The following is a 24,420-nucleotide window of genomic DNA, read 5'->3' on the forward strand; positions in this document are numbered from 1 at the left end:
TTGCAAAGTGAATCAGCTGCTCTGTAGGGGCCTGTTGCACTAGATCTCACAGGATGGACAAGGTTAACAACTAACATGATTTTAACTGCAGTAGCCTAAGGCAACAGAAATAGACACAGAGCTCTACAGCCACGTTTCCTAATTATAATTCTTTCGGTCTGTTTTTTTTTTTGTTTTTTTTTTGAGTAAGGATGACATTTGTTTTTGCAGGTGCAGCAGGTTATTTTCAGCGCACAGCTCCTGTGGGAGGGAACATAGTGGGGTGAGGAGGAGGAGGAGAAGGAGGAGGAGGGGGGGGGGGGGTTTATGTCTACATAAATCATCCCAGAGAGGAGACATGTTATGCTGGAGCTGACCCAGAAAAGTGATTTTTTTCCTCCCATGAGCTCATTCCGCAGAAATCTCGGTTATAAACTCTCGCGATGCTTTACGTGCTCCCGCTCCATCTCCACGGAAAAAAGAAGCCTCCTCACATCACTGGCAGGCTCAGCTGACGCGGCGCTCGGAGCTGATGGGCGCAAAAAGAGGTAAGAAGATATTGTTTTCCACTCGTCTTTCTTCTTATTACACAGAAATCACAAAGGTAGCGAAACATGTCACCTTTCAGTAGCAACAATTGTTTTTTCATACACCTTTGCTCCAATGCTGAGCACTACTTTGACACCCAGACAGCGCTATAGGCACCCTGACAGCGTATATTGATAAAAACCACTGATTCTACGGAAGCTGGCTGTTTTCTTTCGCCACTCCGTATTGTCGACACGTAAATTGGGGCTAACAGCTCCACACGAGGCTGTGATGAACCGAGCCACATGGCGAAAGCTTCCCGACTAGAGGAACAGCCCGTTCCCGCGGCGCAGCTCTCCCGTCAAAGGCTACATTGTGTCCGGTCTGGCATCCGCTGGCGGCTGCTGCGGACAGGACGGTGTGATGTATCTCCCGGTGGGGGAGCTCAGGCTGCCCCCATGGCTTTATCTGTTGTTTACACAGCTGGTTTGACGTAGTGGTAAATAAATCAAAGGTGAGTATAATATATATAATATATATAGGCTTATAAATATTTGCCTATAGTGTTACTTTCATTTAGCCTGAATTGGAGCTTTGTAACAGGATTTAGGCTCTGCGAATATCTACGTCCAGAACCATTTTTGTCAACACAGAAAGGCGCATGAAGCGTGAATGTGTTGATTTAAAGCTTTAGCCGTGTTGTCCACAGCTACAGTAGAAAGTCATAGAGGAAGTATTCAGATTCTGTAGCAATATCACGCACTGAAAATACAAATGAAAGTCTGGCACTGAAAATGTTAAGGAAATTCACTTAACTTAAAAAAAAGTATGTAATTTTTGATAGTAAAATAGGCCTGCATGAAAGTACCAAAAGTAAAAGTTCTTCATGCAGAAAAATGATCCCTGTTACAGTTATGTTATTGATGGATTATTATCCCTGGTAGATTTTTAATGTGCCGGAGCTCATTTTAACCAGTCAAAATGACGTTTGACCTACAGAATGATTGATGATGAGTTTGGAAGTAGGGGCTGTTTTCACATTCATCTATTGGAGTTTCTCTGTACTCACTTCACATTTTAAATCCGGTGTGAGTGTCAATCAAAACATGATCTATCAGCCTACACAGTGTTGAGAAATGGTCCAAACAGCAAAATGAGCTGTTTTTTGAACTGGGGTTTCTAATGATCGTGAACGTTTATTTTCACTCAGATTTTTGTGGATGCTTAATGAGACACTCAACTTTGATATCATATATGCATTTTTACTATGTTAAGCCAAATTTCCAGAGGCTTTAATGGCATGTGCAGTACCTATGAGCACGATTTGTGACATCACAACTAGCCAAATTCAGGAATTTTCAAGGAGGGAGAAGGAGTAGGTTTCATTTCTAAGGATTGTAACGAGGAAACGGAACTTTTTTTGCTTGGAAAAAACATATCGGACACAAATGATTATTCAAAGCAAGTATTTTCTTTAACAATTTTATATACCGTTGGATAGTATAACCTTTAACAATGTGTCACATTTTATACATGTTTTGTGTGTAAAATCTTAATTTGTGACAAGTATCAAGTGACTTAAGCTGTGGAGTTAAAAGCACAATATTTCCCTGTGAATTGTAGTGGAGTGGAAGTATGAAACAGTACAAAATGGAAATAGTCAAGTAGCGTGTAAGTACCTCAAAATTGTACTTAACTACAGCACTTCATTATGTACTTATATACATCAAACCACCGAGAGAAGATCTTGATAATGTTACCTCTGATATGTCTCATGATGTACATTATAGCACAGCAGTTAATTCGTTGGTGTGCAGAGAAGAGGAGGAGGAGAGTAGTCTGCAGCAGGGAGAGATGACTTTGCCATGTCAATGGACCCCTCTTAGCTGTAGGAAAGAGGAAATAATATGAGGACTGTTGCATGAGAGCTCCAAATTTAGAAGTCTGTCAGAGTGGAAAAGCGACGCCCAGTGACTTTTAAACGGCAAAGATAAACTGGAGGAAATAGCGGAATGAATTGTGATTGAGATAAGCCACAGGTTGAACAGGCAGTGTGTATTTGTCTGTAACTATCTCCTAAATCACCTCAGGCTACCTTCTTCCCTACAGAACTCCATAAAATAACATTTTGTACATTGCATGAGCACAGTAGGCTTCAGTGCATGCAGGATGTATCTTGGTGAGGTGTGTAAAATATTTTCTATTGGCTCTCTGTCAAAGGTTGCTAACATAGGAGCTTTTATGTATGCAGAGGTGCTCAGTATTAAAGTGTGCTGATACTGTGCTATAATCCATAGGAAGCCTGGTATGGGCACAACAGGATACTTGTGCAATGAAAAACGTATTAATTTATGGTATGCACAGCTCCCTGGCATGCAGATATTTGACAACTACTTGTGATTTTACTGCTGCGAGTGGGCGTTAAGGTCAACTCCGAGAAGGGAGGAGAAATTCAGTGCATGCCTTGTCTAAAATTGAGCCCAGTGAACTGTCAGATTTGCTCACTTTGCCTTAGTTTTCAAGCACAGGAACAGCTTACTAGATTTTTCCCGTGTTTCTATTTTTTCCAGAATCTGTATGCTGTATGTAATCCTTTTTAAATTCCTCCTTATTTAAACCCGCTAACAAAAACACAGGGAATTGGGCAACACTCCTTACAACACACCTTAAATTGTCTTTGTTTTTCATGCTGCTGAATCCTCAGTGTTGTGTGAGCTTATCTGTGTGGCTTCTTGTTCAAATATGCTCACAAAATTACAAAACAATCTAATGTTCTGATGTAATTAAGTCTGTTTTAGAATGTTTCGATATGCTTTCAGCAATGAGCCAAGCAGATTTTAGAAATGGAAGCGGTTATACATATACATAGAGGCAGTTTTCTCTCTCTCTCTCTGTCTCACATCAGTATGTGTGTTGTCTTTGTGTGCAGGTTGCTGCAGGCATGGAGCAGAGGTGAGAGTTAATCCATGGTTGGCCAGTTACACACCTGCACCGCATACTCCTGCAGTGCACAGCATCATGATAAGCCTGATCCTGCCACAGACTCTATCATAGCTGCTGCCTATCTGTCGCCATGGTGAGAGAGAGCTCCTGGACCTTGACTCTGTTGCCATGGTGACCCTGTAGCAAGAACCGTGTAACTACAATCTGTTGCCCTGGTGATCCCATAAAAAGACCCAGGTAATTATTGCAATCTGCTGCCATGGCGATGTTGTAGAACCGCCCTGTAAAGTCATAGTCTGTTGCTATGGTGGTCCTGTAGCAAGCAACATCTGGCACACCAGTCAGTCAGTATGGGAACGTCCAGGATGTTCCGCATTTTTGTAGTCCTGGGCTCGGCTTTCATGATCCTTCTGATCATCTTCTACTGGGATGATGTCGGAGCCTCCCATCTGTATTTGAACACTCCTGTCTCACCGGGCCCCAAAATCCCACACCCCCACCCCCAGCAGCGAACTCAAACCTCCCGAACCCCGTCCTTCCTATCCGACATCGATGCCTTTGTTAACCAGTTCTTAGAGCCAGGAACTGGTGAGCCCACAGACCCCGTCCCCGCTGAATCAAGCAACCAATCAGAGAAAGCCGAAGAACGGTATATACCTCGGCGGGAATGGAAGATTCACCTGACTCCGGTGGCAGCAGAGCTCCGTGAGAGACAGGTAAATTTCTGAAATTATTATAATTGGTATTGTTATTATTATTATTATTTGTAGTGTTATGGACTAGTCAAGTCTAGGGGATTCAGTGCTGAGAACTGATACTAGTCCTAACCTGAAGGGTGTAGAAAAGGAGAAAACGTGGAAGGACACAGAGGTAGAGGGACTGGTTTCCAAAATTAGAGAGAGACAGCCGGGTGGGTTACCTTACCGAGTTCCCAGGCTGGCTAGCAGTTATTAGGTCCCTCCGACTTGGCCTCGCCAGCTCTGGGCGTTGCTCTCATGAGCAGCGAGCTCCATCTGGCGTTTCAGTTCAGTTTTTGGTGGTTGGGGGATGGGTCCCTGAAGAATAGAGCTGGTTTTACACAAGGGTCCGGGAGCAGGAAAGGTGTGAAGCTGTAACGTCTCAAAAAACGCTTCTAAAAGGACGTCTCTGGTTTTTAACTCAACTCGTATCACTCATTCAACTGTCGCGCTTTTCCAGCTGAGCCTCATCACGTCATTAGGTTACTCCAGTGGCTGCGCGCGCACCTCATCGTGATGTCCGTTTTATCAACACGCAGCTTAACAACACCCCCTTGTTATCTTCTCAATGAAAACCAGTCCAGTATAAACCCCGCCCAGAATCACTCCTAACAGTAGTGGTTGTAGCAAATGTATAATTATTAGGATGGGTAAATTAAATAAACCTTTTTCACAGAATGTCAACATATAACAGGAAAAGCACAGGAATAACTAATAAAAATAATATACATAAAAAAATAAAAAATAACTGCATTTCATTTCAGTCAGTAGCCAGCTGCATGCTGGCTCACTGACATGGTTTAATAGGAAACTTATAAATAAAATAAAACGGAGTCATCGTTAATGTTGTTAGTTCCACCTGTGTTTTTCCTGCTATGACGAGTCAAACTGTCAGCCTTGAAAAAGGCCTTATTGGAGGACACAGTATTTACAAGAACAATCGCTCCTTTCATTCAAACACTGTGAACCTAATCCTGTAAACCTGTGTTATTGGAAGGATTTTAACAAACAATAATTAAAAATAGCTAACTCATAACTAAAATAATTTGTGATGTGTTGATTGGATTCAAGCTTTGTAACATTTATGGATCATAAATAACTTGCAGTTCGTTGAAATAAAACCAAAATCTAATTTTCTCATATATTAAATGTATAGGGCTGCATCTTTTTCCATACTAATACTGATACTTAAAGTTTGATACCAATATCAAAATATAGATACTTTACTTTTTTTTACAAAGCCCAAAGTTCTCCATTGTTAAATGTTGTCTAAACACAAGCAGCTGTACAAGAATCTTGCTAGAATAAAATAGAATATAACCATACAGATGTTTTTATTAGGCTCCTTCTCAGGAGAGTGTGAACGTCTAAATACTGTATTTATTTATAGTAATCTCTCTGACCCTTGTATTAGTTTGGGAGGAAAAAATGGCACCTTTATGATTCTTATTAGTTAGTGAAGTTTGGTGACCTCATGTAATTCCAGCAAAGCTTTACCCAACATCAGCCAGAATAAGTGGAAACACCTGTGTACTGCAGGTGTGCAGGCTCTTTAAGCAAGGAATTATTGAGAAAAGAATAAATCAATAAGACGATGAATCTGACCAAACATTTGATGCCAGCTTTTTTGTACTTGAAAGTTTAGAATAATCAATTTTTTTTTAAATAAATATAAATGTCTGCTAATGAACTTCTTATCATTTTTGTTGTTAATAATACATTTTGTTTTGCTTTACCAAATATGATAACCAGGAGCAGCGGCGGAGGTTACTTCAGGAGATGTGTGCTAATGACAGCGTGGTTTTTCCTGGCAAAAACCGCTCGTTCGATGACATTCCCAACAAGGAGCTGGACCATCTTATTGTGGATGACAGACATGGTATTATCTACTGCTATGTTCCTAAGGTACACAAACGCCTGCATTTTCACTGCTTAGTTTGAATCCGTTGCATGAAACTTAGTTTACTTATGAAGATCTCCATCCCACCTCCACAACAGCTCACATAAGCTTCCATACTTTAGCCTCTAATTTTTTTCAATCTTTATCAGCCTTTATGGCTTCCTCTCAGGAAAATGTGTGTCATATTTTGTAATCGCTCACCTAATTGTCTTTGACTACTGGACAGCTAACCTTTTGTAGAAAATGTATTTGGTTATATTGTTACATCTGCTCTAAGAATATAGTGTTCTGTAAATCATTGGTGGTAGTGTTGCAGTTTACATTAAAAAGAAGCAAACTAAGAAGGAAATATCACATTGACTGAACTGTTCAGCTTCTCGTTTTTCAATATGACTAAACCAGAAACAGATACAATACTGTATGTCTTAGCTCTGTCCAGCCATTGTTTTTATGCCAGCATATTTCTACTTATTTGCAGCAGTTTCCACATGTTTCACAGTAGTAACTAAAGATTTTCTTTTTATTTTCTTTCACATGCACTCCCTGCCGCCCTCAGGTAGCGTGCAGTAACTGGAAGCGGATCATGATAGTTCTTAGTGAGAGCCTGCTGCATGATGGCGTTCCCCAGAGAGACCCGCTGGCCATCCCCAGAGACCTGGTCCACAACAGCAGCATGCACTTCACCTTCAACAAGTTCTGGAAACGCTATGGAAAGTTTGCAAGGCACCTCATGAAGGTCTGTTCACTTTTTAAGTCAATGTATGGTGATAATAACACAAAATTATAAAAACACACAATATGGTTTATTCATTGAATGTTTAATTGGTGTAATTATTTGTTAAATGTGCTGTTGATATTGTTGGTGCATGGTAAGTCTTTGTGCTGGTGAATTGTCATTTTTCTCAAGTTGCACCTATTTTAATGAATTTTTGTGAACTTCATTGTCCCAAAGTGCCTGTGACACATGTTGTTTTATTTGCTAAGGAAGAAAAGCTAAATTATCATCAATATTTGGAGATGCATCACTCATCAGTATCAGACTCGAATCAGACAGCTGCCAGCTCACTGAGCTTTGGCCAGTCTGTTGATGCAGACACATCTAGCAAAGCATCTCTGTGAACGCCACCTTAGCACCGGCTCATTTGGGGTTTAACTCGCTCCTACTAGTGTCATATCATGATAATAATAATATCATATTATTACATTTGCTAGCTCTAGTTTGCTTTTGGTGATTCTGCACCTCCCACACAAAGACATCACTTTTTTGTGGCAGAAAAGACTGTTCTCTCCACCACAAAACTGTCAGAGCATCATTGATGCCCAATGACTTCAGTGACCTCTGCAAATGATGCAGAGGTCTTTTAAGCTAGTGAATCCTAATCTGTTTCCAGCTGTCACTATGTGTCAGTGTTCACAAAAAGTCACCCACTGCACGGTGAACCATTGATTCTCTAAGCAATAGTCCCGAACATCGTACTGTATTAGGTGCTCTATGTATTATATATGTGTGTGTTAATAATATGTGATGTGTTACTAAAGTTTCATTTTATTTTTGAAGGTGAAGCTGAAGAAGTACACCAAGTTTCTTTTCGTGCGGGACCCCTTTGTGCGTCTCATCTCCGCCTACCGGAACAAATTTGAACTACGCAACGAGGACTTCTATCGCCGCTTCGCACAGGTCATGCTGCGCCGCTATGCTAACCAGCCGACACCTCCTGCCTCTGTGGACGAGGCGTTCACTGTGGGCATCCATCCCTCCTTCTCCCACTTCATCCAGTATCTCCTAGACCCTCAGACAGAGAAGGAGATGCCCTTTAATGAGCACTGGCGGCAGGTGTATCGGCTTTGCCATCCGTGCCAGATTCAATATGACTTTGTGGGCCACTTGGAGACGGCAGAGGAGGATGCCGAGCACCTACTACGCCAGTTGCGGGTGGACAATGTGGTGGAGTTCCCCACCTCTCATAGGAACCTTACAGCCAGCAGCTGGGAGACCGACTGGTTCAACACAGTGCCTGTTGAGGCACGGAGGGAACTGTACAAGCTGTATGAACCTGACTTCAGGCTCTTCGGCTATGACAAACCAGACTCCATCCTCAATGAGTGACTCATAATTCCCAAGAAACTGACTCAGCCACACTGACGTTTTTTATGTGATGAAATATTGCAACACTCCAACAACAGTGACACCTCCCTTAGTCATGGGCTTTGCAGATGTGTTTTCCAGTCTTGTCTATGCTACACTGAATGTGCACATTATTAAGAACACTTACTCCTTTAAGGAAGCACATCAATTAGGTGAAGCCAGGTATTAGCCATTATCCATTATTGTTTTTTAATTAAATCTTTACCAATCACTAAGATAGCAAGAAGCACACAAGTTAGAGTAGGACGGTTAAGATATGGATTGTGTAACACACAGCTGAGAGAATAACAGCAGGTGTCCCTAAGAATCTGTACATTCAGTGTAGTCTTTGACTCAATTCATGTGGAGTCTTTTGTACTCCCAACTCTGATGTCATGCCATGCCTATCATTTAGGAAGTCACAGTTCTGCTGTGGCTAACTGTGACAATCACACGGGCTTTGTAGCAGGAGGTTGCAAATAAACCTTTGCCGAAGTGATGTCACAGAACCATACTCTATGTTTGCGATGTCATAGGAACCGGGGGGATCAGAAAAAACAACTAGATTAGTTTTAAATGTAGTTGCACTAGAGTCAGCTAATTTATTTCACATTGTGTAAGTGCAATGTTTATGTTAAGCATGAAAGGGATTTTTTTTTTGTTGAACACTTATGTTGAAAATACACACTAATGACAGCTGTCTACTTCAGAAACAGGTAGAAATCCTTTATACCTCATACACACATTAGGAAGGTATGTTATGTTATGTTTCATCTCAACAACAAACTTTACTGCTTCATCAGACCTTCAGACATTAGGTTTCAGCATGTAGAAGTTAATTAAATGATATTAATAGAATAATTTCTGACAGTATTTTAGCAGCTTGCTTTATTTGACCAGTTTCAAAGCATGATATGGATGCCACATTGTAGCACAGCAGCTCCAGTGAAAACCAACCTAAATAGCTGGATTTGTCTCAGCTTGTCTTTGAGGCATAAAACTGGCGTTCCAACATTCTTTTGATTTCATCTCAGCTGGATGTGCACGGGTGAGCCTCTGTTATATTTTAACAGACAGAGTTTTCAAATGGGAACATTTTGTGTTATTGCTCGTTACCATGACAGTGTTTTCATCAGCATTTGATCACCTTTGTGTTTTCACGCACAAACTGCAGTTACTGACACTAAACTATATGAGTTGACAAGGACTGAGACAGTGTTGTTGTTCCCCCCTGAGTGTGACGAACATTTTTATGTTTTAAGGGCAGTATTTTCATGGATTGCAGTGTTCTGTAGATTGCCTTGTGCAAGAAGCTGAGCACATTACATGAAGCCAACAAGGAGTGATTTTGAGTACGTGCACTACTACTGTGCTGTTTTGAAGATACAACACTCCGTAAGTTGGGTTGATGCTAGCATATTAAGTATAGGATGAGTCTTAATGTCAGAGTTTCTAAGTACAGGTGTGAACATGGTTAGAATCAGGATTAATCACATCATGATCTGGATATGGATCTGATTCCATGGTTCATACTGTATGAAAAGAGTGGAAGATAAGATAGTGCCTTTGGTTGCAAAAGTTTACACAGCAAAAAAAGTATTTTTGTAGAAGGACTTAATTTTTACTTTGAACACTATACAGTGACAGCTGTATGAAGCCACAACAAGGTATATTTGATATACTGGGCCTTGTTTATCTTGTGTGATCATTATTTGGGAAGAATTTGAAACAGCAGAGCCCTTCAGCAGATTTATCTAACTGTCTTTCTGGAAATTTGTGTGATTCATGATTCTGTGAGATTTCTGTCCGTATGCTTTTTAAAGTGGTTGTGTCCAGTGGATCGCTCTGTGTACCCTGCCGATCATTTACCACACAGCGATACTGTGTGGTTTGTACTGTACGTGATGTCATGGACATGCTCTGTGCCACATTACTTTGCAAGTCACTAAGATGTACATGTTCACAGTAATGTCTCAGTGTTGTCTCACTGCCTTTCGGTTTATTTGTTTTGTATAAGTGTGACGTATTTCAATGGAGGGGAAACTTTATTGTTTCATTTTTATTTAATTTCATCAATGGCCGGTTTTCCCAAAAATCATCATCACTTTGAGTGAAAAAAAAAGAAAAAAACAGTCATCCCGCACTCCCTCACCAGTGTTAGACAGTCAGATTTTCATGTCTCTTTTGCATTTCCGTTACGTTCTTTTGTTGTATTTTCTTATGTTACTGTCCTGATGTTAACCATGTCAGCAATTTTGTTCTTGGCTGTTTTTTCTTTCAAGGTGCAAACAATAGGACTGTAAGATGGTATAATTTCTGTAAGGCAAAAAAACAGGCAGAATAAAACCTATGGGTACATGCTACTTTTGTAACGGGAAAATCAGTCTTGGATTTTTAGGGAGCTTGGAGTTTGACTGCTGATATGCATTTTTTTTTTTTGTCCAGGGTGGCCTGACGCCACAACATCACTTTGAACAGCTTAAAGGTTTGTTGAAGCTGCTGCAGTGCCAAACCTTATCCTACATTTTGACCTCATGCCAATTCCTAACAGTAAATAGTGGCACACAAAAAACCAAAAAAAACAAATCTATTTTTGTGATTGATGTTTTTGTAAAACGTATATTTCATAAATTCACAAGAGAATAAGTAGTTTGACAGACTTGTTCCTTATCTCATATGTGGAGAAAATGGAAAGTATTATTGCACTTTCATCAGTATTGTGGTGTCATTCATCATCTGGTCTTCATACAAGAGAAATAAAGTTTGTGGGGCATGATATAAGATTCATTAGTCTCTCTTTGAGTGGATGAAAGAAAGAATTGTCCATTCACCTTCAATATTATACAATTTATAACATTATTCTGTTCACATTAGATAACATTGGTACAAAATTAATAGTGACTTAGTATATTAGCATATTATCAGATGTTCCTCGGAGTACAATTCATCGTGATATTGTCTCAAAGCTATGAAGCAGAATACAATATGTGTTGTGAGAACTGACATGAAGGCCTTTTGGAAATGAGGGAAGGAAACATCTGGAAAAAAAACAGTGCAACACACAAAAATGTTGACAGGAAATGCTAAGCATTTTAGCCAAGAACAAGGAAATTTCTGGATGTTTATGCCTGAGAAGTACTCATGGCAATTTGCCACCCACAAGCTGTCTTTATGTCCATGATACATTCATGTTGGTATACTTTATGTGTGTGGTGTGTATCACAGGTTTGACATCAAACAACTTTCTTTTGGAGGCTGATGATGGTTGGGGTTAGGGTTAGGGGGTTAGGGGTTAGGGGTTAGGCTACAAAAGCATAGACTTGGGTGAGGGCACTTGGTTAATTACTCAGCAGCTCTCCATGGCATCCTCAAGGTGTCACTGTGTTCATGTTTATCAAAAAGACCTTTTGGAGAGAATGGCATGACCTGCAACACGGACATGATCCCTCACTGGCTTCCCATCCACCAGTACTGCCAAAGGTATTTGCAGCAGTTGTGGTTTGATTAGATGGATACAACTCTCATGCCTGTACAGCAGCAAGTAAACCATACCCCAGGTGTTTTCCTGCCTCCATGTGTCTTTTCTCCACTACTGGCCCTGTCCTCTACAGTAGTCACTAGCCTACATCAAATTTGTGGCTAACACAAAATGTTTAAGTCAGCATGACTGTAATTAGTAACAATATGTGCTACTCATTATCAGTGTGCTACTCATTACCACGAATAACAGTATTATATTATTTTGAACTTTTTCTAAAATGTTGAACAGCTGCGTTGAACAACAGAAAAATGTTAGCTTCCCAAACTGGCTCAGCCTTGGTATCGGAATATGCACCAACAGCACCGTAGATGCACCCCATGACAAACAAATAACACGGTTTTAAACTTTCAAATAATGTACAATGTGTACGCTAAAGTCAGATTTTGTGTGCAGTTGTTATGCCAAGCACTGCCATTGGTACATGTGGAGACCATGTGCGTCTTAATAGCACGTGGCTATTTCAAACTTGCTCACATCTTCGGAAAAGTGTGGACATTCCAGAAATTGACGAGGAGTCCTAACAAGCTGTAGTGAGGTGATCAAAAAACGTGAAATGTGCTTCTGTTTATTAATCTTTGACACACCTTGCACATAATTTTATGAATAATAAGTGAATTCAACATAAAAAGCCAATCAGTTGATTTTTCATTTGATTGTCGTTATCTTAGCTAACATTTTGCAATTTGTGATGGTGTGCCTCGAAAAATTGCTTAACTTCTGCTGACTTAGCTAAATTATTTGTCATGGAAGCATTTGACCATTTTATAGGCTTGACTGATGACAGCAAAAGTTTTGTCATTGTTGAGTATTTAAATATTTATAACATATTTAAGAAAGTTTGCACAATCTGAAATCTCAGTATATTTCAACCCTTCTCTCTAATCATACTGTAATAACCGGGTGAAGCTTTTACAATGAGGTTTCAGGACAATATCGAACTTTACAGGGAGAAACATTTGACAATTCTACTATGAGATTATATGAAATTATAAGGAGTGGCTCTAATGTTGTTTTAGAAATAGGCTGTCTGTCTATTTATAATAATAATAATAATAATAATAATAATAATAATAATAATAATAATAATAATACATTTAATTTGTACTGCACTTTTCATTCATAGTGAAACTAAAAGTGCTACAATATTAATAACATAGAACACACATCATAAAGAAGATAGGCTAATAAGTGTTAAGATAAAAGATGAAAATAAAAGCCTATTCAGCTGGGAGTAATAATTTACTTTTATACCTAATGACATTTTAAAATTAAATTGCACAAAAAAAACAAACTTTAAATTCCAGGTTTTATAAAAGCCTTCCTCATGTTTGGGACCTGGGTACTTAGTTCCACAGTTCGCCACACTACTTCACCCGCGAAGCAGCCCATTTCAAATCAGCTGATGGTGTATACTTCTTACTCAGCCACTCTATTACAATCTATTTTCTTTTTTCTTGCTGAGAGTTAGAAGAGAAGCTCTCTACCACTCTCAAATTACGAGTTAATATATTTGTTTAATCAGTACAAAAACCAAAAGGCAAAAATGACACGTTGTGGTTTTATGGGAGGTTATGTGCCAGACTATTTCTTGGCCAGGTGCACGGAATTCCTGGAGGCTTGTCATCACTTGTCATCACTAATACACCCAGTGGAGACCATTTTTCACTTTGGCTTTTGTATGGATTAAAGGATAGGTTCAAGTTTCTTCAAGTCTGTCTCAATACAATACTGATGTGATATGTGTGATGTGGAAGTGGGTCTTAGTTGCTGCAACAATTCAACTCTCTGTACTGACCCTGAAGCTATTCTCTTGGAACAAGACTAAACTGTAATATAATTTTCTTCATAAGGAGAAAATTACATATGATTTGTGCAGCAACAAATCCCAGTTTGATTTAGACCACAACTTAGACTGGCAGTAAGAGCTGACATCTAACTGCAGACTTAAGAATAGAAGACATTTGTGGTTATTTGATACTGTTGTGGACTTTTACAGTAAAGACATTACACAGTTTCACCTGGTTGGTCTGGATTAACATGTAACATTTGGTCTGTAAAATATTGTGTCTGTGAAAGCCAAAAAATAAATAAATGTCATTAATAATCATTGCAATAAATTGCATGGATATGCTTGTGTCAAACCAAGCTGCCAAAACCAAAAGTTATTTTTAGTTAGCTTGTAATTTGTAGAAACAAGAACTGTGTGTGAACACTGTCCAAACGTGCAGTCATGTTATGGTGTCATATACAGTAATGGTGGGAACACATTGTATGACACTCACAGTCAGACCGTGCAAACAAAGAGCTCTACACATGTGACCCCTGACCCCAAATTTCAAGTCTACCTAGTTTTGTAGTTGCAATTTTCTAGACAGATATTGCTGTTCTTTAACTCTTAATCAAAACAAGATAATCATTGATACACTCTGTCACTGTTTAGACCCAGGCCAAACTTGACAAAAATCTGAGTCGATGGACAAATTACATCAATAATAAATAAATAAATATATCCATCTAATATTTCTGTAGTGTGTCTAAGAACTTATATAACATAACTGTATTCCTACCATTACTGCCATTCTGTCGGACATGGACTACCCACTGTTTGAGTGCATCATTAGAACAATGCTCCTGTTCCTCAATCTTCTGACTTCTTCAGGCTCAGAGTTGCGCGTGAGCGTTTTTTATCTCTTTGAAATTGTTTTTAAGAAATTATTTTCAATGCACCACAAATGCAATGCAATCACCGTAGCCCCGAGGCAACAGCTCAGGCTACTATAAAATCTATCAGGGATTTGTGGGGTATATATAGGCTTTATGCAGTGAACCACATCACCTAACAACAATGCCATAACATGTCAACTTTGTGAACACATGAACATTGGATTGATGTAACCAGTTGTTGCAGCCTAAATTCAGTTGTAATTTTGTGTAGCTTAGACCTGTGGGAGATCATCCTCTGAAAATCATGAATTTGGTTTGGATCATCATCTTTAACATCAGTTTTTCAAAAAAACAAAGCTATACAGTAAAAGTTGTGTTATGTGAAGCAACATTAATGCTGAAAAGAATTTTCTCTTACTCAAATTGCAATTTTGCCCAATAAATGGGGCATCAATCAAAAGGCACCCACCACTCCTCTTTTAAAGCTGCAGTGTGTAGGATTTAGTGGCATCTAGCAGTGAGGTTAAACCCCTCCCCCTCCAAGTTTGAAGGAGAACCTATGGTGGCTTTGAAACTTGCAAAAATTGAAAAAAATTAAAACACAACAATGAATATACACTAATTAAAACATACTAATGATTTTTATATTCCATTTCTGCCAAGTCCGTTCTGCTATATGCCACTAAATTCTACACACTGCATGTTTAAATGAGGCATTCCTCAAGGTCCCTCAGCTCACAGTTTTTGCCACATGCAGGTCCATGGCTGTGTCTCCAGGGTTTGGTCCCTGGAGTTTCACCAGTTCATTCATGAGCCATCATTGATTCTCCTGGATTGTCAGGTCTATTGTCAGGTATATTAATGACAATTGAGTGTGCTGAAATAAGTATTTTTATTAATATATTCAGTCATACTTTTGACTCGTCAGATATTATTGCTTTATGTTGCATTTGGGACTTCAGTCTATGTACAAAGCACCGTTAGTATTAATCTTCAATTAATGTTTCACTGTATATTTACAATAAAAAGGGAGGGAGAGGGAAGATAATCAGCACCTTCTGGCAAACTTGTTTAGCACAAAACATTCAAGTACACTGAACATGATTCACTTAATGCAATCTCAAAGTCAGTCCAGGCCATTAATTATAATGGGAGAAAAAACATTATGATGAAGCTGCAGTTCTACAAACTCAAACACAGACTTTAAACTGTAATTTTCACCATACACAACTATATTTCAGTTAGCACCATGTTTTAGCACCACAGACAGCAACAGTCTAAATTACCAGTGTACTTTTTCTTACCATATCCCATTACATAAATCATTACTTTATTTGCTCATTACAGCAGAAGAATGCTAAATATCAGCCCTCTTTCAAATTTAAATTACACTTCTCTGTGGGCTGAATCTATAAAAATAAGATTATGTTTAATCTAGCCTATAAATTCTCTCATATTAGGGGTTGATAAGGGAACGTTAGAAGTTCTATAGCTAAAAGAATAGTTTGACATTTTTGGAAATTTACTTCATTTTCTTATCTAGAGTTAAATGAGAAGAGCAATATGTGCACAGTAAATATGTAGCTGGAGCCAGACACTGGTTAGCTTAGCTTAGCATAAAGATGGAAACGGGGTGAAAGAGCTAGTCAGGCCATGTCTAAAGGTAACAAAATTCAGTTTCTCTAAAGCTCATGTTTTATCTTGTTTGTTTAATCTGTACAAAAACCGAAAGTAAAAATGAAAATTCACCAATATTTGTTGTTCGCACGCTTTGTTTTTTCCCTGTTTTCCAGTCTTAATGCTAAGCTAAGCTAACTGACTGCTGGCTGAAGCTACATATTTACCATACATAACATACCAACATAAGAGTGGTATCAATCTTCTCATCTAACTCTAACAAGAAAGGAAATAAGTGTATTTCCCAAAATGTTAAAATAATATAATGTAAAAACATACAATACCCTCTTTGTAGTTGTGGTCATTTCAATTTATTACTTCACATTTTCTCACTAACATAATGCTCATTCTCCTGCTGCAATTTTGATTTTGGATGTCTTTTTTTATCTAAAAATCGAAGGACAAACAGAACAACTTTACTGTTAATTGCATCCTCAGTTCAATTTTGTCAACCTGCCCAGAGACAACAAATGTAAATTAGCTATTAGCTAACTCTGGTGCAATTACCTTTAATTGTGCACTGTCCCTGTAAAAATAAACAATAAAAGAAAGAAAAGAATTTATGTGCTTTCCATAAAACCAAGCTCAATCCCCGGCATCTTTTCACTCCATGCTAGCTTTGATGAGGTATCCATTGAAAGTGATGTAGACATCTACATCGTCACTGTAAATTGCGTTCTCCCTTTCCCTTTTGTACAGGCGGACCCACACCTCGTCGTTCAGCTCCAGCTCCAGCATCAGACTCTGACTCTGCATGATGGAGCGGTCGCTGGGTTGGGCATACACTATGGCCTGCTGTGTGTCGTTCTGCATGATATGCAGGTATGTCTCCTTAAAGTTCCATGTGTGAATGTTGACATTGAAGAAGTAGATCCCTGGGATGTGGCAGAGGAATTTCCCATTGAACATGTTGAAGTGGCCATCAAGATTGACGAAAACTGTGTCAAATACCAGCGCCTGGTAGGACTCCAGGCTGTGGAGGGATTTGCGACGGCCGACAGAGAAGGCAGCGTAATGGACTTTGCAGGGGTCTCCTGAAAGACCCGCCTCGCCCTTACTGCCTTTTGAGCCCATGGGTCCCCTGGAGCCTGGAGGGCCTTCCTGTCCAGCTTTACCTGGTGTCCCTCTGTCACCACGTTCTCCTTTATCACCTGTGCAGAGTGATAATCACACTAACATCAGAAATAATATGTGAGCTTACTGAAGTCAGAATGAAAAAACAAAAGGTTAAAAACAGCTGAACACTAAGACACCAAAGACATGTTACATCCTCTGATAACTGTTGAAGTATTTTAGGGTTTTTGGGTGTACAGACTGTAAACTGCAGAGAAACTCAAAGACACTGAACTACTGAGCCACCAGCCAGTTTTCAAAGCAACATGAAATAACTAAGTTGTCCTTTTAAGCCATGTGAGGTGTACAAACTGCATCAACCAAGAGAAACTGTTGAATATAGCAGTATTGTGATGGACATATATAGTATTTGGGGGTCTGTAATTGCTGCTGATTGGCATGAAACCTAATATGTCCCATACTGTACATGTGGTACCTTTGAGGATGGTCATGTTGATGTAGGTGCGGACCTCTGGCACATGGCTGAACAGTCCTGTTGGAGGCTGAGCTCCGCTGCCCTCTGGTGGCTCCAGATGGTCACAGCATTGCTTGCAGGGGACAGGAGGGGCACTGGGAGGAGGCACCAGTGCCACCAGGGAAGAGAGGGACAGAAGGAGGACGACACCCAACATAGCTGTGCCTACAGTATGAGCAGAAGAAACTATCAGGTGATAGATGGAGAAGCTCTGGATTTATTTCTGTTGGTGGATCTGGATCCAACTGATTCAACAATTTATATTACTTCACTCACTGTGACTGATTTTAGTTAATACTACAATGAACTGAGGGGCCCCAGGCTGTATGGATCCTCAAACCTAACAGCAGAACACTTGAGGGTGCAGAGATAGTGTGGTCACATCTGGCAGCTTTTAAATTGCTCATTAAAAACAATTTTACCTGCAAAGCACTGTAAAAATCACAAATAGGATATATAATTATCAGTGGAGTGTAATGGGCTAAAAATGTAGCTCATTACAACCTGAAACCTATGATTATATTCGGTTTCTCTTCCATTCTACATAGACATGAAGGCACCTTTAAAAACCACAGATGTAAAGTGCTTCACAAATGCCCTGACAATACATCACAGTTATGCAACTGTATGGCACACTTAATAGAACAGAATTTTAATAAATATAAATATAAATTAAGAGCAGAAAAACAAGAAAAATAAGATGGCGGCTCTGTGAGGCTGTATTTCAAGGCACAACGATGCTTTAAAAGAAATGCGAATGCCAGCATGCTAACAATGACAAAGCTAACGTGCTAACGATGACAAAGTTAACATGCAGATGTTTACCATCTTAGTTTAGCATATTAACATGCTAACATTTGCTAATTAGCACCAAACACAAAGTACCACTGAAGCTGATGGGAATGTCATTATTTTTGGAGGTTTTTCAACCTCACGTGCCAGATGGTTTGTTACACAGAAACATCTGAGAAGTCATCTTTGGAAACTGTTTAGAAAAGGGCAGGTGATTTCAAAAAACACTTTGCAGATGACTGGATGAACCATCTGTCTATCACCGTCTATTACCGTCTTACCTTGTGAGACAGCTGGATTCACAAGATCGCGAGATCACAAGATCACAAGATCATGGGACGCTGATTGGTCCGGACCACTGGTGGTTCCGACACAAATGCATAACTTGAAGCCTGACAAGATGGATTCTTGTGTGATGTTGGGATCTTGCAAATCCAGTTGCCTCACAAAGTTATAAACCAAAGTGATAAACCAAAGTAGATGAAAAGTCACTAGGATTCATCACCTTGGGAACATGAATGAATTTCACAGAAATACATCCAATGGTTTTTGAAATATTTCACTAAAAAGCACAAAAGTCAACCTCATGGTGGAGCTAGAAGGGATCACCAAAGTCAGTAGAATTGATCATGTGGGGACCATGAATGTTTGTACTACATTTTATAGCAATCCATCCAATATTTGTTGAGACATTTCAGTCTGGACCAAAATGGTGGAACCAGAGCGAGCTGTACTGCTAGCATGGCTAAAATGTCATATGTTTATAAGACTTTTAAAACTTTGCTCTGACACAGTGGACATGATAACAAGAGGCAGGGTGTATTTAATAGCCTATGCTCAGATAATCTAAGTGTTCTTGGTGCATATGGGGTTAAAATATCTGAAATCCTGTATAAAAGAAACAGAACCATTGACAGCTTTAAAAGCAATCAACCCACTTGTCCCTTTTTAATGCTATTTGGCCAGTAAAAATAGTCATAAAAAGTGTTTGGTTTGGATAGTTGTACATTTAAATTGATCTGCAAACAGTGAGAATAAAAGAATCATTGGTTTATGTAATTAAAAGAGGAAAATCCTCTTTGTTTAGCTGCTTGCAGCAACAGTAGTGAATATTATTCCATTAAATTTATAAAACATATGTCCTCGCTGAAATATCAGTTGTTCAGTAGCTAGTCAGAGAATAAGATCATTATGTGTCTTGGATATCATTCCCACAGCAGTGGAAAAGAGAAGAGAGAGGAATCTTCGACCTTGAGCCAGAGAAAACATTTGTTACCCTAAGAAACAGAAACAGGACTCAGGAATTGTGGAAAAACAAATAAAGTGAAGCCTTTTTGCAACAAAGCCAACATATTTGTTTTTAAATCATCCATGCTCTCACTGTGGTATTTCATTGGTTATTTAAACAAAATGCCATAGATAATTTCCTCCAGTACATGGAGACACAGAGCTCACACTTATAGGTCAAATTGTGCCAAAGACTCAATAAAATACAGTATAAATACTAATGTGCTTCTCATACAAATCCCAAAAGTAAAAAAAAAAGCAAAATAATGGAAGACGGTGGGGCTGCAAGGATCATAAATCACCTGAAAAATGACCCTGCAGGCAGCCCATAATTTATCACCAGTTAGCTGGTCGACTCCACACAATGGTTTATTTAATGCAAAGAATGTCAGAATGGCTTTTTTTGGACAGAGAGCCAAGCAGAGTGCTGTTTGAATGGAAAAGTCATGGATGTCTGCCAGACTCATCAGCTGGTCTCTGTGTACTGTAACTGGAACAGTGTGTGCTGCTGTGTTTATACAGGACAGCTGCATCCATACTGACAGTTGCATTCTTTATATATGACTGGACATATGTAGAAGCTCAGCTAAAGACCACAAACACAGATTCTCTAAATGCTTAAAATGTTCACTTGCTGGTGAAGTTTTGCTGGTATTAACAGATTACAAGACAACAGAGGACAATAAACCAGTGAAACCAGTCACTGTATTGGTTTGAATGAAAAGCTGCGACTGTATTTTGCACTTTTTATTTAGCAATGAATTTCCACTCATCATTTTGAAGGTTGTAAGATTCTGTTTTTGACAATGTATTAGAGAAATGTTGATCATTTTGAGGTTGTATAGTTAGTGGTGTTTTTTTTTTTTACTAGGCTGCCTTATATTATTATGTTTTTAATATTTTGTCCACATTGACTTACTCCTCGCTGCATTGCTGTTTCCTGCTCTATAGAGGAACTGTAGCTGAACCTGCAGCCAAAGTGAAGAGTATTTACACTGTTGAGTGATTTCAGTCATTTAAAACTTTAATGAGGGGTTGTCATATTTGTTCTATCTATATTTGTTTTGTCCACTCACATAATACTCTGTACCACACTCTCATAATTGTATGCACTAGCAGCAGTTTTGCAGCTGCATATTGCACAGTCCATCTAAATATTACTGTTGGTCCTAATGCTGTTCTGTCATGTCATCTATCTTGCAGTGCAAATCTGCTGCATGTGTTAAGGTTCTGTTAGGATTTCCAGACAGAACCACAGATGGCCATTCAGTGTGTTTGATATGACTCATGCACTGACCTAAGACATTACATAACTGGTTTTCATGGAAAAACCCTAATAGAACTGGAAACTTTTAAATGATGTTCAAAATGATGTACAAAATAATATATATTTATAAATTACTGTCTGACCCTGCAGGCAGTAATTTATAAATTACTGTAGATCTCTTGGTGTCTTTTCACTCTAAAATGTTTTTTCTCAGCAATTTTAAATATATTGTAGTCTTTTTTTTTTTTTTTTTTTTTACAGTATAAGCATAAAGTACAAGTTTAGTGAACACACTGCAAGATATGCCATGCACTGCAAAAATGAAAACAATGATTCTTAATAAAGCCTACATTTTGCACATTTACATGCATTAGACTATAGAAACATGTTTGTATCTGTTTGTGGTCTAGTGACGGTCCGGTCGGGCTCTAACATAGTTGCAATCAGAAGTTCATTGGTAAACAGTTATCACAATTAGGCCAGTCAGCGCTCATGCAAAGTGCCAGCTGATAAGTGAGACTTTTATCTGAGTGAATCTCACCTCGTTCACGTCTCTGCAGCCGCTTCAGTCCACTGAGGAGGCAGCTGGACGGAGGAGAGAGAAATTCCTCAGTCAACCTCAACAGTCAGCAGCCCTCTCTCCCTCTTTGTGTCTCTCTGTGGGAGTGAGTTGTGAGACGTTTCCTATAGAAAGAAAAAACCTTCTTCTCTCTGATCCCTCCTAGTTTCATGCAGACTTTGGCAACCAGCATCTGTCCATTTATTTGACATTTGGGATAACAATTAATGTCTGACCTCCTAATCTTTACTGCAATATATGAAAATTGTCAAAGGTTACCAAAGGCAGAGAAAGTGTCCAATTCTGAAATGCTTTGCTTTGTTGAAAGTTCAACCTGATCAAACAACAGACAAGATTGAAAAGTTTGATTTAAAAGCATTTGCTGTCATCATGAAATTGTGAAATCACCAATAACTGTGGTTAGTGGAGCTTATGCACACATAACTATGGGGGATCAATCTCCAGGGTCTGTTTACAAAATATAGGAAACGCCCGGTCATTCCTCCCTGGATTCTGCATTTCTGCTGTGCTGAATTCCTCTCCTTCATTCCTCCCATCTGCTGCAGTTGCAGAGAGAGAGATGGAGAGAGAGAGGTTGTGCGAAAAAAAAAAGTACATGATAGCAATGGGAAATGTGTGGGAAGTCAATTATAGGTGGATATTATTGCTGTGTTCTATTATTTACAATAAACCTCATTGCTAGTATGAGATAAGTTCTAACCAGTGGTTATATATTTTTAGATCTGAATTAAGAATGTAATGTTCTTTTTCAGGTTAGGATTATAGACTTAAACACAGAGAGACAGAGAAACGTCAGAGAAAATGCAATAAAGTATACAAAAATACATTTATTGTGGGATGCATCAAGAGAGAAAGTGAGGGACATAAACTGGGAAAGCCACCTCAAAGCAGATGTGAAGCATGCAAGTGACAAAAACAAAGAGAAAAGGACTCCCTGGACCATAAGGGTGTATGCCTGTTGCTTAGCAGCAGGTGTGTTTGCACTCGTGGAGTACCAAGGATTGACACCAAAGTCATTCGCATGACGCACCACTAAAACTAGTGCTGCTTTCTGTAAGCACCTGAACTATAAATAACAGATGTTATGAATTTTATTACATTAGCTGTAGATTCACAGCTGTAGATGTATTTTATCACAGAAGTCTTGCCATGTGTCTGCAGAAGACTGTACAGTACAATATACTCTGTACTCTGTACTATAAGTGTTGGACCAAAAACCAAACCAAATGAGCCAACCAGTTGTTTTCTTGTGGTCTCTGTTGTTGTGTGCTTTTTTTATCTCTGGAATTTCCTGGTCTTACAGCTAAATGGGTCATGTTGTAATGATTTTATCTTTTAAGGCAGTAGGTCTTAACATTTTTGGCTTGTAACCTTTTAAAGCGGTGGTAGGAAAATAGTGGCCAATGGGCCAAATCTGGCCCTTCAACAAAAATATTTGGCCCTGTAATGAAAGCTGAAGTTTTCCCTCTTATAGATGATATTAAATATTTTACATGACTTTTCATAAATCTACAGTAGATAACAATGGAAACACAAGGCTCATGTAAATCCCAATAAATATAACCCCATAACATCATATAAACCTAACAGATGAATAACAGGTACACAACATCATTTTGATATGAGCAGTACAGATTTGTGTCAGTAACAGTACTTTAAAGACATGAATTGGCCCACTTTTTATCATGTGTGGGTAAGTTATCAATTACATTTCTATTCTTGTAGTGTAACACACAGGATATGTTCATGTTTATGAGTCACTTTTTGCCAGATGAGATGCCCTCAGATACAACCCTAAAACTATTTTATAAATCAATTTATTCTTAAATGAATTAAATAAAGAAACAAAACATATTAACAACATAGTAGGATGTGTCTTCGCCACGCCTGTACAACATCGGCCCCCTGAGTAAGCAGTGATGAGAAAAACTGGCCTATTGTTGAACCCAATAATGACCCCTGCTTTAAAGGATATGGCACAGCAGGGGTCTTTTTCTTATTGTCAACAAATCTCACTTGCAAAGCTAATCCAACAATGAACTCATCCTACTTAGGGGTACTGTGCATGTATCCAAAGCCTGATATATATATATATATATATATATAATATTCCTCCGTGCCTGGGACCCCCACTGTTATCCAAAAACTATTAAAAACACGTCAGTGAGCCACACTGTTGCATTGGGTGACATGTTAATTAGCCCCTAAGATTAGAGTCATTTAAGTTTGTCTAGAAATAGCTCCAAAGACTAATAACAGTGAGCTCATTCTCAGGCTCCAGAGAGAAGTTGTGTGCAGCAGATGCCACTGACTATGTGTGGGAACGCAGTTCCGTTTACAGATCTTCGCTAGCTTGTAGTGCTACATATCACAACTTCTTGACTTTGTGCTACATTGTAGATTCCTCAAAGAACTTCAGTATAAATAAGAAGATTGATAACACTCTCATGTCTGTAAGGTAAATATAAGGCTTCCGCTAGCAGCTAATTAGCTTAGCTTAGCATCAAGACTAGAAACAGGGAAACTGTGAGTCTGGCTCTGAATATAATAAAATCTGCTACCAACACCTGTAAAACTCAAAAAAAATTGTAGAGTTTGAAGACACTGACCCCAGCACATAACCACCCATAAAACAACTTGTTCTTTTTGCTCTGTGAGAAACCCAAGTATGCATTGTCTATATGTACTCAACCATGCTCTAACTGTACACACATTAACCAGTTTAATTAATTTCATTGTCTCATCAGTTAAGAGAATTGCAGAAGATGTGGAAGTGGGTAAAATATCAACTCTGCCCTCTTGTTTTACGACA

The 24,420-nt window shown here is 38.9% G+C and overlaps 2 protein-coding genes across 4 annotated transcripts; one reads left to right on the forward strand and one right to left on the reverse strand.

Annotated features, from left to right (window-relative positions):
- Positions 1-442: 442 nt before the first annotated feature.
- On the forward strand, positions 443-9,998 carry LOC121884836 (carbohydrate sulfotransferase 12-like). Of its 2 annotated transcripts, none has more exons than XM_042393866.1 (5): positions 443-527; positions 3,437-4,166; positions 5,940-6,092; positions 6,644-6,823; positions 7,646-9,998. In XM_042393866.1, the coding sequence occupies exons 2-5, from the start codon at positions 3,801-3,803 to the stop codon at positions 8,192-8,194; spliced, it is 1,248 nt and encodes a 415-aa protein (XP_042249800.1). In that variant the 5' UTR covers positions 443-527; positions 3,437-3,800; the 3' UTR covers positions 8,195-9,998. The 2 variants fall into 2 exon arrangements, with proteins under 2 accessions (XP_042249800.1, XP_042249801.1); XM_042393867.1 differs by lacking the exon at positions 443-527 and adding an exon at positions 787-1,021.
- A 6,302-nt stretch (positions 9,999-16,300) lies between these two features.
- c1qtnf6a (C1q and TNF related 6a) lies at positions 16,301-22,640 on the reverse strand. 2 transcript variants are annotated; one of them, XM_042391555.1, is made up of 3 exons: positions 21,570-22,640; positions 17,644-17,847; positions 16,301-17,245 (listed from the first exon to the last, which is right to left on the reverse strand). In XM_042391555.1, the coding sequence occupies exons 2-3, from the start codon at positions 17,837-17,839 to the stop codon at positions 16,698-16,700; spliced, it is 744 nt and encodes a 247-aa protein (XP_042247489.1). In that variant the 5' UTR covers positions 17,840-17,847; positions 21,570-22,640; the 3' UTR covers positions 16,301-16,697. The 2 variants fall into 2 exon arrangements, with proteins under 2 accessions (XP_042247489.1, XP_042247490.1); XM_042391556.1 differs by lacking the exon at positions 21,570-22,640 and adding an exon at positions 18,980-19,090 and having other exon boundaries at positions 17,644-18,114.
- Between the last annotated feature and the right edge of the window lie 1,780 nt (positions 22,641-24,420).

Source organism: Thunnus maccoyii, chromosome 18, assembly GCF_910596095.1.
Source record: "Thunnus maccoyii chromosome 18, fThuMac1.1, whole genome shotgun sequence".
In the NCBI taxonomy this organism is placed as follows: Eukaryota; Metazoa; Chordata; class Actinopteri; order Scombriformes; family Scombridae; genus Thunnus; species Thunnus maccoyii.

Coding starts and splice junctions, on each gene's coding strand:
- c1qtnf6a (XM_042391555.1), bottom strand. CDS start 17,839: ATGTTGGGTGTCGTCCTCCTTCTGTCCCTCTCTTCCCTGGTGGCACTG. Junction 17,246..17,643: donor CAACATGACCATCCTCAAAG/GTACCACATGTA, acceptor CACTCTGCACAG/GTGATAAAGGAGAACGTGGT.
- LOC121884836 (XM_042393866.1), top strand. CDS start 3,801: ATGGGAACGTCCAGGATGTTCCGCATTTTTGTAGTCCTGGGCTCGGCT. Junction 6,093..6,643: donor TCTACTGCTATGTTCCTAAG/GTACACAAACGC, acceptor TGCCGCCCTCAG/GTAGCGTGCAGTAACTGGAA. Junction 6,824..7,645: donor TTGCAAGGCACCTCATGAAG/GTCTGTTCACTT, acceptor TTATTTTTGAAG/GTGAAGCTGAAGAAGTACAC.